Source organism: Bombina bombina, chromosome 10 (genome assembly GCF_027579735.1).
Source record: "Bombina bombina isolate aBomBom1 chromosome 10, aBomBom1.pri, whole genome shotgun sequence".
Classification (NCBI taxonomy): domain Eukaryota; kingdom Metazoa; phylum Chordata; class Amphibia; order Anura; family Bombinatoridae; genus Bombina; species Bombina bombina.
This window is the reverse complement of record NC_069508.1, coordinates 15,717,682-15,734,224: the sequence shown is the minus strand read 5'-3', so window position 1 is coordinate 15,734,224 and position 16,543 is coordinate 15,717,682. Positions and strand designations below refer to the sequence as shown.

General features: G+C 44.6%; 1 protein-coding gene across 1 annotated transcript in view; it reads right to left on the bottom strand.

Annotated features, from left to right (window-relative positions):
- The window catches only part of CAMSAP2 (calmodulin regulated spectrin associated protein family member 2), a 158,349-nt gene that overhangs the window by 120,495 nt on the left and 21,311 nt on the right, over positions 1 to 16,543 (bottom strand). Inside the window, exon 2 of the mRNA XM_053693815.1 lies at positions 12,250 to 12,509. Coding sequence (XP_053549790.1) covers positions 12,250 to 12,509 — 260 coding nt within the window. The remainder of the gene's footprint in view (positions 1 to 12,249; positions 12,510 to 16,543) is intronic.

Below are 16,543 nucleotides of genomic sequence, written 5' to 3'. Positions count from 1 at the left end.
ACACAATCTCGGTGCCGATGCTATTAAATTGCAACATTACGTGGTTATAACAGAGGATATTATTTATTGCACTGTGTCCCAGCAGAGGTATAAAACGATGCAGGAATTCTCGCATTGAGCACGAATAGAATAATGGCCCCAGGATGCTTTGCATCAGACACCATAGCACTTTTCTAATGCTGAATTATTGCATTAATTACAAATTCTGTGTGTTTTGTTCCTTTGTGTGACATCCAAGCATTTCAGCTCAAAGATGGCAATAGATACCTGAGTATTCTGGCACAGGACAACCTAAGTGGGGATGAGGAAAACACCACAAACAGAATAAAAAAAACAAGCATATGGCTCTATATTTTACAGCAGACTGATTACCTTCTAAATCAAAAATGAAGATTGTGAGAAACAAAAAGATAAAAACTAACAGCCCCCCCGAACATTCACTCACAGCAGGATGTGAGCAGTTTCCATGGTAACCAGGCAGATCAGTGAATCAAGTCCAGAGATGCTAAGGCAGTCTGGGGTCGTTGCATACACAGGAACAATAATACACAGAGCAGGGAGTGTGTATGAGCATATGTATTATTATAACTGTGCAAATATCTATTTCATTCCCACCTAGGAATGCAGAGTATGTGATTCTCCGCACCTTGCAAATGCTGACACTACACTTTCAGACAGATGGGCCCCTCTAAATGTATCGCTGTAATCACCCAGCGCTGATGGCAAGGTGCCTGCGTCACAGCTAGGCCGGCTTCGTAATTACACTGCAGACTGTGCTTCCACATGAGACGGGAAGAATAGGTCCTGTGTGCGCAGCTACTCCCCTCTCTGTGGCAGCAAACAGCCGGACTTAGAGGATTCCCAGTCACAAGGACAAATGCCAAATATCCCTTGCTCCCATCAAAGCGCTCTTTGTAACCACCAACCAGCTCACTTTTTCCAAGTTGCTTGTTCATCGCTTCTCAAAAATGCAGCTTTGAAAAGCAACCCCTAATTTCACAAAATAACATTCTAGCAACAGCTCAAAGGGATCAGATTCTGTAAACGCAGTTTAAATGGAAAAAGTGTACTAATGACAGTGACATGTTTATGTGCTCAGTCCCGGCTAGGGTCACAGTGTACTAATGACAGCGACATGTTCATGTGCTCAGTCCCTGCTAGGGCCCCAGTATACTAATGACAGCGACATGTTTATGTGCTCAGTCCCTGCTAGTGCCACAGTGTACTAATGACAGCGACATGTTTATGTGCTCAGTACCTGCTAGTGCCACAGTGTACTAATGACAGTGATATGTTTATGTGCTCAGTCCCTGCTAGGGTCACAGTGTATTAATGACAGTGACATGTTTATGTGCTCAGTCCCTGCTAGGGCACAGTGTACTAATGACAGCGACATGTTTATGTGCTCAGTTCCTGCTAGGGCCACAGTGTACTAATGACAGCGACATGTTTATGTGCTCAGTCCCTGCTAGGGCCACAGTGTACTAATGACAGTGACATGTTTATGTGCTCAGTCCCTGCTAGGGTCTCAGTGTACTAATGACAGCGACATGTTTATGTGCTCAGTCCCTGCTAGGGTCACAGTGTACTAATGACAGCGACATGTTTATGTGCTCAGTCCCTGCTAGGGTCACAGTGTACTAATGGCAGTGATATGTGTATGTGCTCAGTCCCTGCTAGGGCCACAGTGTACTAATGACAGCGACATGTTTATGTGCTCAGTCCCTGCTAGGGTCACAGTGTACTAATGACAGTGACATGTTTATGGGCACAGTCCCTGCTAGGGTCACAGTGTACTAATGACAGCGACATGTTTATGTGCTCAGTCCCTGCTAGAGTCACTGTGTACTAATGACAGTGACATGTTTATGTGCTCAGTCCCTGCTAGAGTCACAGTGTACTAATGACAGTGACATGTTTATGTGATCAGTCCCTGCTAGTGCCACAGTGTACTAATGGCAGTGACATGTTTATGTACTCAGTCCCTGCTAGGGTCACAGTGTACTAATGACAGTGACATGTTTATGTGCTCAGTACCTGCTAGTGCCACAGTGTACTAATGACAGTGACATGTTTATGGGCACAGTCCCTGCTAGGGTCACAGTGTACTAATGACAGCGACATGTTTATGTGCTCAGTACCTGCTAGTGCCACAGTGTACTAATGACAGTGACATGTTTATGGGCACAGTCCCTGCTAGGGTCACAGTGTACTAATGACAGCGACATGTTTATGTGCTCAGTACCTGCTAGTGCCACAGTGTACTAATGACAGTGACATGTTTATGTGCTCAGTCCCTGCTAGGGTCACAGTGTACTAGTGACAGTGACATGTTTATGTGCTCAGCCCCTGCTAGGGTCACAGTGTACTAATGACAGTGACATGTTTATGTGCTCAGTCCCTGCTAGGGTCACAGTATACCAATGACAGTGACATGTGTATGTGCTCAGTCCCTGCTAGGGTCACAGTGTACTAATGACAGTGACATGTTTATATGCTCAGTCCCTGCTATGGTCACAGTGTACTAATGACAGTGACATGTTTATGGGCACAGTCCCTGCTAGGGCCACAGTGTACTAATGATAGTGACATGTTTATGTGCTCAGTCCCTGCTAGGGCCACAGTGTACTAATGATAGTGACATGTTTATGTGCTCAGTCCCTGCTAGGGTCACAGTGTACTAATGACAGTGACATGTGTATGTGCTCAGTACCTGCTAGGGTCACATTGTACTAATGACAGTGACATGTTTATGTGCTCAGTCCCTGCTAGGGTCACAGTGTACTAATGACAGTGACATGTGTATGTGCTCAGTTCCTGCTAGGGTCACAGTGTACTAATGACAGTGACATGTTTATGTGCTCAGTACCTGCTAGGGTCACAGTGTACTAATGACAGTGACATGTTTATGTGCTCAGTCCCTGCTAGGGTCACAGTGTACTAATGACAGTGACATGTTTATGTGCTCAGTCCCTGCTAGGGTCACAGTGTACTAATGACAGTGACATGTTTATGTGCTCAGTCCCTGCGAGTGCCACAGTGTACTAATGACAGTGACATGTTTATGTGCTCAGTCCCTGCTAGTGCCACAGTGTACTAATGACAGTGACATGTTTATGTGCTCAGTGCCTGCTAGAGTCACAGTGTACTAATGACAGTGACATGTGTATGTGCTCAGTTCCTGCTAGGGTCACAGTGTACTAATGACAGTGACATGTTTATGTGCTCAGTCCCTGCTAGGGTCACAGTGTACTAATGACAGTGACATGTGTATGTGCTCAGTTCCTGCTAGGGTCACAGTGTACTAATGACAGTGACATGTTTATAGGCTCAGTTCCTGCTAGGGTCACAGTGTACTAATGACAGTGACATGTTTATAGGCTCAGTACCTGCTAGGGTCACAGTGTACTAATGACAGTGACATGTTTATAGGCTCAGTCCCTGCTAGGGTCACAGTGTACTAATGACAGTGACATGTTTATGTGCTCAGTCCCTGCTAGGGTCACAGTGTACTAATGACAGTGACATGTTTATAGGCTCAGTACCTGCTAGGGTCACAGTGTACTAATGACAGTGACATGTTTATAGGCTCAGTACCTGCTAGGGTCACAGTGTACTAATGACAGTGACATTTGTATATGCTCAGTACCTGCTAGGGTCACAGTGTACTAATGACAGTGACATTTGTATAGGCTCAGTACCTGCTAGGGTCACAGTGTACTAATGACAGTGACATTTGTATAGGCTCAGTACCTGCTAGTGCCACAGTGTACTAATGACAGTGACATGTTTATGTGCTCAGTCCCTGCTAGGGTCACAGTGTACTAATGACAGTGACATGTTTATAGGCTCAGTACCTGCTAGGGTCACAGTGTACTAATGACAGTGACATTTGTATATGCTCAGTCCCTGCTAGGGTCACAGTGTACTAATGACAGTGACATTTGTATATGCTCAGTACCTGCTAGGGTCACAGTGTACTAATGACAGTGACATGTTTATAGGCTCAGTACCTGCTAGGGTCACAGTGTACTAATGACAGTGACATGTTTATGTGCTCAGTCCCTGCTAGGGTCACAGTGTACTAATGACAGTGACATGTGTATGTGCTCAGTCCCTGCTAGGGTCACAGTGTACTAATGACAGTGACATGTTTATAGGCTCAGTACCTGCTAGGGTCACAGTGTACTAATGACAGTGACATGTTTATAGGCTCAGTACCTGCTAGGGTCACAGTGTACTAATGACAGTGACATTTGTATATGCTCAGTACCTGCTAGGGTCACAGTGTACTAATGACAGTGACATTTGTATAGGCTCAGTACCTGCTAGGGTCACAGTGTACTAATGACAGTGACATTTGTATATGCTCAGTACCTGCTAGGGTCACAGTGTACTAATGACAGTGACATGTTTATAGGCTCAGTACCTGCTAGGGTCACAGTGTACTAATGACAGTGACATTTGTATATGCTCAGTCCCTGCTAGGGTCACAGTGTACTAATGACAGTGACATTTGTATATGCTCAGTACCTGCTAGGGTCACAGTGTACTAATGACAGTGACATGTTTATAGGCTCAGTACCTGCTAGGGTCACAGTGTACTAATGACAGTGACATGTTTATGTGCTCAGTCCCTGCTAGGGTCACAGTGTACTAATGACAGTGACATGTTTATGTGCTCAGTCCCTGCTAGGGTCACAGTGTACTAATGACAGTGACATGTTTATGTGCTCAGTCCCTGCTAGGGTCACAGTGTACTAATGACAGTGACATGTTTATAGGCTCAGTACCTGCTAGGGTCACAGTGTACTAATGACAGTGACATGTTTATGGGCACAGTAAGACAAGAAAAAATGTATGAAACAAAGACAGGATGAATTTAGGACCCTATTCCTCTGGGAACTTACAATCTAGACGGATATGAGGGTGAGAAACAGGAGGCAAGGACTGCAGGGGTGAGTAATGTTAGTACACAGAGTTAGATGAGGGCAATTATTAGGTAAGGGGAATTAGTTTGTTACTGAGTTGGGTGGTGAGATCCGTGAACAAAAATGTCTTTAGGGAGCGTTTAAAGAAGATAAGGGGAAAAGTCTGACAGCGCTAGGAAGTGTGGTCCAGAATACGGTGGGAACAAAGCAAATCTGGTAACAGAAGTAAATTGTAAACTCTTTACAATTGTTTGGGTTTCATGTCCCTTTAGATAGCAACACTGGGCCCTACACTGTCACACCTCCATGGCCTGGTGCTATGCCCCTGTTATTTACAGGTCCCCACATATAATTCAGCAGACGAACCTGGTGTAGAGTGCACTATCAGTAAAAGAACTACTGACAGTGTCATGTATAGGGTATCTGTGGGTACAACAATTGTAACTTTATTCCACCTTATATAGAATATATATAGGCACAGGTACACACACACCCACCTACATTTGTGCTCTGGCTCCTGGATTTTGAACACATTTTTCAAGCTCCTCACAAGTAGTTAAATATATTATATCCCACTCATCTAGAGCTATTACCGCTTTGTAACAAACACCTCACTATTCAGTCTCCTGTAGCCCAGCAGTGACCGGCAGACCTGGCTAGGTGGGGTTAAACGTGCCGCAGTCGGTGGCAGCAACGTGCTGTGCGCTCACTATCAGGACAACTACAGATGGCTGAAACCGTTACTGGTACTCTGGTTGCTATGGTAACCTCACATGGAACAGATCATCAATAGTCATTATGTGCAGGAAGAGTTAAAGACCAAAAACTACACAAGTAGTGCCTCACTAGGGTCAGATACAAGCAGCGATGCTCTGCAGCCGTCATGATACAAGGGTCAGAGGTCAGATACAAGCAGTGATGCTCTGCAGGCGTCATGATACAGAAGTGAAGCACTATAGGCTATGTGATCTAGGGGTGACAATGTGACAAGTATAGTCTGCGTCACAGGCATACAGTGGGCAGCACAAACCTTATTACAGCACGCTGTTACACACAGCTGTTACGTACCGTCACACACACACGTACCTTCCCGTACCACACACACGTACCGTCACACATACACACGTCCCGTCCCACACACACGTACCGTCCCGTCACACACACACACACATACCGTCCCGTCACACACACACACACACATACCGTCCCGTCACACACACACACACATACCGTCCCGTCACACACACACACACGTACCGTCACACACACACACGTACCGTCCCGTCACACACACACACACGTACCGTCCCGTCACACACACACACACACGTACCGTCCCGTCACACACACACACACGTACCGTCCCGTCACACACACACACACGTACCGTCCCGTCACACACACACACACGTACCGTCCCGTCACACACACACACACGTACCGTCCCGTCACACACACACACACGTACCGTCCCGTCACACACACACACACGTACCGTCCCGTCACACACACACACACGTACCGTCCCGTCACACACACGTACCGTCCCGTCACACACACACACGTACCGTCCCGTCACACACACGCACCGTCCCGTCACACACACACACACAGACACGTACCGTCCCGTCACACACACGTACCGTCACACACACACACGTACCGTCCCGTGTCACACACACACGTACCGTCCCGTGTCACACACACACGTACCGTCCCATGTCACACACACACGTACCGTCCCATGTCACACACACACGTACCGTCCCATGTCACACACACACACACAACCGTCCCGTCACACACACACAACCGTCCCGTCACACACACACAACCGTCCCGTCACACACACACAACCGTCCCGTCACACACAAACAACCGTCCCGTCACACACACAACCGTACCGTCACACACACAACCGTACCGTCACACACACAAAACAGTACCGTCCCGTCACACACACACACAACCGTCCCGTCACACACACACACACACACGTACCGTCACACACACACACACACACGTACCGTCACACACACACACACGTACCGTCCCGTCACACACACACACACGTACCGTCCCGTCACACACACACACACGTACCGTCCCGTCACACACACACACGTACCGTCCCGTCACACACACACACGTACCGTCCCGTCACACACACACACGTACCGTCCCGTCACACACACACACGTACCGTCCCGTCACACACACACACGTACCGTCCCGTCACACACACACACGTACCGTCCCGTCACACACACACACGTACCGTCCCGTCACACACACACACACACACGTACCGTCCCGTCACACACACGTACCGTCACACACACACACACACACGTACCGTCCCGTCACACACACACACACACACACGTACCGTCCCGTCACACACACACACACACACGTACCGTCCCGTCACACACACGTACCGTCACACACACACACACACACGTACCGTCCCGTGTCACACACACACGTACCGTCCCGTGTCACACACACACGTACCGTCCCGTGTCACACACACACACGTACCGTCCCGTGTCACACACACACACGTACCGTCCCGTGTCACACACACACGTACCGTCCCGTGTCACACACACACGTACCGTCCCGTGTCACACACACACGTACCGTCCCGTGTCACACACACACAACCGTCCCGTGTCACACACACACAACCGTCCCGTCACACACACACACAACCGTCCCGTCACACACACACACAACCGTCCCGTCACACACACACACAACCGTCCCGTCACACACACAACCGTCCCGTCACACACACAACCGTCCCGTCACACACACAACCGTCCCGTCACACACACAACCGTCCCGTCACACACACAACCGTCCCGTCACACACACACACACGTACCGTCACACACACACACGTACCGTCCCGTCACACACACACGTACCGTCCCGTCACACACACACGTACCGTCCCGTCACACACACACACGTACCGTACCGTACCGTCAGACACACACAAACCGTCACACAAGCGTACCGTCACACACACACACATGTAAGGTCACACACACACCGCTGTCACGTACCGTCACACACACACCGCTGTCACATACCGTTACCCACCGCATTATCAGACAGGGGATTTAGGTTAAATGTAAAGTGTCATGGGAGACCCAGCGTCACTCAGCATTATATAGCCAATACTTTATTGAGATTTATATGGTTAGATGATCCCAGCTCTCAAAGAAAGCCAATCCATGATAAACTACATTTCTTCTTTACAGTGCACCTCTCTCTGCCTACCTCCATGATAAGTGGCAAAGTTACTGAGAGGGTAGGGGAAGTGAGAGGGATATTTATAATCTTGTGGTGTCTTTTACTCCTCCTGGTAGCCAGAAAGAGTAATTCCCATAGGTTATGAATGTTCTCATGGACTCTCACTGCCAATAGAAGGAAAAAGTAGACGGGGTCTCTAGGAGTGTTTGATCACATTACATTAGAGACTCCATCCTACAAAATGTGTCTGATTCCTTTTTAATAAATGTATTTTACATCCCCAATACAAACACCGCTGGAGAGGGCAGGCGATTACCTCTGCAACTCTGTGTCTTGGGAGGGGGGTTTGCAGGAGGTAAAGGAGCGGAGATTGAGGCAATTTATATGCAGCCCCCATCCAGATCCCTTCTTCTATTTAGAGTACCTGCAACCTCCGGCTCTCCAGGTCTAAGTGATGTAACCACTCTCAAACATGACATCACTTACATCACCCAACTGAGGCTTAAAACCATAGGGGAGGGGTAGCAATCAGCTCTAAAAGCGCAACCCTCCCCCAACAGGATAACAACACGTGTTGATGATGACCATGTGTCGTCATCCGCTGTTAAAGGGTTAAACTTTCTGCTCTACCTGAATCATGATTGATAGACATTTTGTGTTTCATGTCCCTTTAAATAGCATTGGAAAGTCAATAGCGTGCTGAGGCATGGGACAGTCTGACAGACCATCACCTCTATAACGTATCCAGGTGCTAACGTTAGAGCATACTTAGATATTATGCACTAGCGTGTCAGGCAAAGACTTACAAGAAGTGTATTCACAAATCAGGCGTGTAAAGCCCCAGCTTGCTGTTCATCATTATGTCCCTTTAAATATCAGTAGAGGGACAGTAAACACCCTGTAATTACATTTCTGGTGTGTTGCTATAGAATAAATCAGCTAAGTTGCAAAGTTCTTAAAACAAATGTAACGCCTTGTTTGCTGCAATTGTTTTTCAACAACAAAATCCACTCTCCACTTGACTTATTTTGATCTAATCCAGGAATGAGTCCGACAACAAGTCTAGCCACAGTAATAGTGTAAATAAAAAGTAAACTGGGGCAAAATAAATCATGAAAGTAAATGGTTGTTTTATTATGCATAACTAAACATTTTATAAAACAAATCTCAGTGTTTACTCTCACTTTAAACTCATTCTATGTTTACAATAAGATTTTTTAGCACTAAATAAACACATGATCACTGCTGCCGGTACAGCCGTATGCCGAGCACTGAACATGACTGCGATGTGTTATTGGCAGCTGTGCACGAGCAGATACAGCTCTATACCAATAAATAGCTGTTGGGTTTAACGTGGGACATTATTAGCCAGTAACGTATCCCGCTGCATGCGCCACAGCTATACTGGAAGCCTCTCTGCCAAATGCTGGGAAATCTCACACTTATCACCGGTCAGATAAGGAGACTAAAACTCGATACTGAAATACGCAAAACAAATGTGCAAAAAAAACACTTTGTAATGTACTTTAGTCCCCTTAAAGGACCACAGTGCAGTAGAATTACAGTGCATAATAAAAAGACAATGCAATAATACTTACTCTGAGTTTCAAATAAGCAGTAGATTTAGGTTATGATAAATTTAATTTTAATCCCATTTTCCGGCCCCCTGTATCATGTGACAGACATCAGACAATCACAGACTTGTATACGTATACCCTGTGAGCTTGTGCTCATGCTCAGTAGGATCCTGTTCTCCAGTGTGAATATAAAAAGACTGGGGACAATTTGATAATGGAAGTTAATTGGAAAGGGTCTTAATACTGCTGCTCTATCTTAATCATAAAAGTTTATTTTGACTTGAGTGGCCCTTTAAAGCAGTGTATTCCAACCGCGGTCCTCACGTACCCCCAACAGGCCTGGTTTTCATTCTAGCTGATCCAGTGCACAGGTGAAGTAATCAGCTGATCAGTAACCATGGTAACTAACCTGCTCTCACCCATCAGCTGATTATTTCACCTGTGCTCTAGTTCAGCTAGAATGAAAACCTGGCCTGTTGGGGCTACTTGAGGACCGCGGTTGGGAAACGCCGCTTTAAAGGATGGATTTTGTGCTGCCTCCAGACAGGATGACGTAAATCCTGCAGAATCTCTCATCATTTGTCCTCTGTTTGGGAATCGCAGTGTTGTGGGGTCACACAGTGCTACCGGTTTTATTATGACAAGGGCTAAATAATGACATTATATACGGCTTACATTCATGGGACCTATATAATGAAAACCTGCGCACACAAATAAAGGTTACAAAAATGTCTGCTCAGCTCACAGCCTGTGAAGCTGGAACTTACGGAATATAGTTTAATAGTCGGAGGTTACTGTGTCCCTTTAACATGGGACCAAATCTAAACTCATCATGAGGCTGCTGATCTGCTTTGTGACATTAGATAACCCCAGAGAATCTTATCTGAACAGATGGAGATTAGATATTTTCAGTTGTGCCCGTCTGTGTACCAGCTCTGTATAAAACAACAAAGACACAGAGAGAAAAACAACCCCCAGCTGCTTATAAAGACAATAGTGTCCCCCTGAAATGCCAAATGTATCTGATCTCCTCTGCTGCGCCCAATAAGGAACATAAATGAGCTGCTGCACTTATCAATCTGACACTGTGTAGCATGAAGGGTTAATGCTAGTGAGTCTGGGAGCAGATAACAGCCCGCTGAAATGTTTTTTACTACCTAGAATTATCTTTACTTTTTAATATCCCTTTAAATTAAACCAGCGGGCCTCTCAATGGGATCTGATGCTGCTTTTAAAAAAAACAATGTGTGAGCTGTACAATTGCGGTTCTGTGACAGCTCATAGGCACCGTATAGTTTTTACTATCCCAGCGTCCACAATACAATTCCTCTGACAGTTAAAGGGACGTAAAACCCTAATTTATTTATATTTCTGTGTGATTCAGATGGAGATTTTTTTTTTAATTTACTTCTATTATCTTACTTGATTTATTCTCTTGATGTATTCCTTTAACTGTCGGAATGTGTTGTAGGTACTGAGATAGTGAAAACTGATTGGAATCATGAAATAAAAAATGTGTGTTTTATGTCCCTTTAAATGAGTGACAATATAATGAGGTCACTTACGGAGGGCCATTTGCAACAAAGTAACCACAAGAAGCAAATCTCCCCATATTTACTGACAGAAATGGGCAATAATCAGCCGTTCTGCAGCCGGCGTACGAATATTCCCAGCAGCTGATCTGCACCTTAATCTCACAGTGAGAGGGTCTCATACAGTATACAAACTGTAGCCTTTCCTTGTCTGCACGTTAGATGTTTAATAGCTTTAGTTTTCCAACTCCTGGGATATTCGTTAGACCATGAGAAAAAAACAGGCGAAATACAAAACAATGTCACATTGTGCCCCAAGTTTCAGAATGAGATGGAATTGTATTTTACAAGAATAAAAAGATATTAACCATCCTGGACATTGAGGTCGTCGATTAAAGCTTTTGCTGCACACCCAGCACTTTTTATTTTTATGTTCAGCAATAACCGCTGCATATACAGATGAGCCGCCCACAGCGCCAGTGACACCAGCGCTAACTGCCAACTAAACATGCCTCTATACCCTCTGTGCTTCGTTCTCTTGGTATCCCTTGTTGAAAAAGAATATGCACATATCCTACACTAGTGGGAGCTAGCTGCTGATTGGTGCCTGCACACATTTGTCTCTTGTGATTGGCTAACTAGATGTGTTCAGCTGGCTGCCAGTAGTGCAATGCTGTTCCTTCAGCAAAGGATAACAAGAGAATGAAGTGTATTTGATAATACAAGTAAGCTGGAAAGTTATTTGAAATTGTATGTTCTATCCAAATCCTGAAAAAAAGATTTGTGATTTCCTGTCCCTTTAATGTCACATGGAACCTACAAGGGACTGACTTTTTAGGTCCCATCACTATCATTAGGTCAGATGATACCTACGCTGTAACTCGGATAAACAAAAACTAAATAGGATTTATTTTCTCCCGCACAGCCTTTACTTGCACTTACCATCTGGATGGGCTTCATGCGGAGGTCTCTTTCTGTCACTAGCTTCTCTCGGTCGGTGACATAGAGGCCGCGCTGGGCCAAGGCCTGGATGACCGCATCATGTCCCAACAACGGTTTGGCAGTGTCACTCTTCAGGATCAGGCTCCCGGCCCGGCAGTACAGGTCTGCGGAGAGCAGCAGATTCACCACGGGGGGCTTCATGTGCTCTTGGTCATACTGGTCTGTGTAGAAGGGCTCCTGCAGCTCCTCTGGGACGTTCTCTGCAAGGGACGGGCAGACAGTGATTAGGTTCAACTCTACAGCCCAACCCCTGGCATCTTAATCTCTCTTTGCCATCCTGACCTAATTCTGTTTAAATGCAGTGATAATGAAAATGCGTAAAATTTTCTCCAGTCATTTGGGCAGGTTTTTCTCTGAAATTCCCGGTAGCGAAGGAGTTAAAATGGCATTAAAGCGACAGTAAAGTCTAAATTAAACTTAAACAGATTAGATAGAGCATGATGTTTTAAAGGGACAGTCTACTCCAGAATGTTTATTATTTAAAAAGATAATCGCTTTTTTATCCATTCTCCAGTTTTGCATAAGCAACACTGTTATACCTTGTATATAAGCATCTGCAGACTGCCCCCTTATCTCAGTTCTTTTGACAGATTTGGATTTTAGTCCATCAGTGCTGACTCCTAAATAACTCCACGGGAATGAGCACATTATATGGCACACATGAGCTAGCAGTGTCTAACTGTGAAAAACTATAAAATGCCCTGAGATAAGAGGGGCCTTCAATGGCTTAGAAATGAGCATATGAGCTACCTAGGTTTAGCTTTCAACTAAGAATACCAAGAGAACAAAGCAAATGTGATGAAAACAAGTAAATTGGAAAGTTGTTTAAAATGACATGCCCTAGACTGTCCCTTTAAACAACTTTCCAATGTATTTATATTATCAGTTTTGCTTGGTTCTCTTTTTATCCTTTGTTAAAGAGTAATAATAGGTGAGCTCACCCACCTGGCAGCTGTGTATACAACAATGTTACACATAGTTACAAACACTGCTACCATAGAATGCTAGACATGCGTGTGCCCCCTATAGAATGCTAGACATGCGTGTGCCCCTATAGAATGCTAGACATGCGTGTGCCCCTATAGAATGCTAGACATGCGTGTGCCCCTATAGAATGCTAGACATGCGTGTGCCCCTATAGAATGCTAGACATGCGTGTGTTCCCTATAGAATGCTAGACATGCGTGTGTTCCCTATAGAATGCTAGACATGCGTGTGCCCCTATAGAATGCTAGACATGCGTGTGCCCCTATAGAATGCTAGACATGCGTGTGCCCCCTATAGAATGCTAGACATGCGTGTGCCCCCTATAGAATGCTAGACATGTGTGTGCCCCTATAGAATGCTAGACATGTGTGTGCCCCTATAGAATGCTAGACATGCGTGTGCCCCTATAGAATGCTAGACATGCGTGTGCCCCTATAGAATGCTAGACATGCGTGTGCCCCTATAGAATGCTAGACATGCGTGTGCCCCTATAGAATGCTAGACATGCGTGTGCCCCTGTAGAATGCTAGACATGCGTGTGCCCCTGTAGAATGCTAGACATGCGTGTGCCCCTGTAGAATGCTAGACATGCGTGTGCCCCTGTAGAATGCTAGACATGCGTGTGCCCCTATAGAATGCTAGACATGCGTGTGCCCCTATAGAATGCTAGACATGCGTGTGCCCCTATAGAATGCTAGACATGCGTGTGCCCCTATAGAATGCTAGACATGCGTGTGCCCCTATAGAATGCTAGACATGCGTGTGCCCCTATAGAATGCTAGACATGCGTGTGCCCCTAAGCTCCCGTCAGCCTACCAAAGTATATCAAGGGAACAAGCCAAACCTGATAATAGTATTAAATGCATCATCTTAATTATGAACATTTCATTTTCACTTTAAATCCCTTTAACGTTTTATCCTAAAGGAGATATTTTGCGGGGGGGGGGGGGGAGGTTATTAGAAACAAACAAATAAAGTGTTACTGTGCTAAAGAATTAACACATTTTTGTTTTTATCCTATTCCCTTGCACCATCTGTGCACAAACAAGCACTTCCTTTTCATTACAGCTTTAATGTAACCTTTTTCATCATTTAGACAGAGCTCTATCAGTTGTATCACAAAAGATCATTAGACAGCAGACCTGCATATTCCTTCAGAAAACCCTCCTCAAACTGCGCTTCACCTGGGAATTCTGGGTAAGCGAATGCAAATCAGAGACGATGACAGACGTGAATATAATGTCTTTACAACCGATATACACTAACATTTCAGTTACATTAAATCTCCCTAATGTAGCATTTTTTGCAAACTGTATTAAAGGGACAACGCACAGTATATTAATTTATTGCGCTAAATGACACACAGCGCCTGTCGCTGCACAGTAAGCTAATGTGTTACCATATAAATGGCAAACACAACCTACCTATATTACCAGGTAGGTAGACCCACACCCCCACAAGTTACCATCTCACCAGGCAAACAAGAATAATTCTGTTTCAAATAAAACAATTTGCTCACAATGTGAGTTAGAGACATTGTGATTGACAGGTTCAGTGTAATTACTGCCTGGAGTGACCACACACACACACAACACCAGGACACTATAGGGTTAAGTTATATTTGTTCCCTGTGACTGAGCACTTAGATCTTCTCATTTTCTACTGTAATCGCTTTACAATTAATTAAGGACAATTTAGCGATGTGTCTGGCAAATCTGTATCTGTATAAATGTTCTATAAACTGGGCTAAATAAATATGAGTGGCAGGCGGGTTTCACGGTAATTATACGGATCTGTTTGAGCAGATTAGGAGGGCGCTGCGAGGCAGTGACATGTTTGTGTGACTCATTCACCGCTAAAGAATCTCACTTGCATAGTTTCCTTCTGTGTAGCTCCAGGGGACACATTTTATACCCAAACTCACATAGGAAGAGCCCAGCAACTCCCCCATTCTGAGACAGTAAACTCTCTGATACTAATAGCAACGTAGTAAGGAAAAAACACAACTTTGCAATATATTTTCAATACTTATTTTGACCACTTTTCCAAAAGACAATTTTTTGGTTTTCTGTTCATTTAAAGGGGTAGTAAAGTTCAAATGAAACTTTCATGATTCAGATAGGGCATTTCATTTTAAACAACTTCCTAATTTACGTCTATAATCAAATTTGCTTTGTTCTCTTGTTATTCTTTGTTGAAAGCTAAACCTAGGTAGACTCATATGCTAATTTCTAAGCCCTTGAAGGTCGCCCCTCATCTGAATGCTTTTGACAGTTTCTCACAGCTAGAGGGCGTCAGTTTGTGTGTGCAATATAGATAACATTGAGCTCATGCACGTGAAGTTATTTAAGAGTCAGCACTAATTGCCTGAAATGCAAGTCTGTCAAACGCAGATAAGGGGGCAGTCAGCAGAGGCATAGATACAAGGTAATCAGAGGTAAAAAAGTATATTAATATAACTGAGATAAGAGGCAGTCTGCAGAGGCTTAGCTACAAGGTAATCACAGAGGTAAAAAGTATATTAATATAACTGAGATAAGGAGCAGTCTGCAGAGGCTTAGATACAAGGTAATCACAGAGGTAAAAAGTATATTAATATAACTGAGATAAGGAGAAGTCTGCAGAGGCTTAGATACAGGGCAATCACAGAGGTAAAAAGTATATTAATATAACTGAGATAAGGAGCAGTCTGCAGAGGGTTAGATACAGGGTAATCACAGAGGTAAAAAGTATATTAATATAACTGAGATAAGGAGCAGTCTGCAGAGGCTTAGATACAGGGTAATCACAGAGGTAAAAAGTATATTAATATAACCGAGATAAGGAGCAGTCTGCAGAGGCTTAGATACAGGGTAATCACAGAGGTAAAAAGTATATTAATATAACCGAGATAAGGAGCAGTCTGCAGAGGCTTAGATACAGGGTAATCACAAAGGTAAAAAGTATATTAATATAACTTAGATAAGGAGCAGTCTGCAGAGGCTTAGATACAAGGTAATCACAGAGGTAAAAAGTATATTAATATAACTGAGATAAGGAGCAGTCTGCAGAGGCTTAGATACAAGGTAATCACAGAGGTAAAAAAGTGTATTAATATAACCGAGATAAGGAGCAGTCTGCAGAGGCTTAGATACAGGGTAATCACAGAGGTAAAAAGTATACAGGTATACCTCACTTTACAGCGCTTCACTTTACAGCGCTTCGCTAATACAGCGGTTTGTGGAGCTGAAGTTCAACCTCCAAGGAT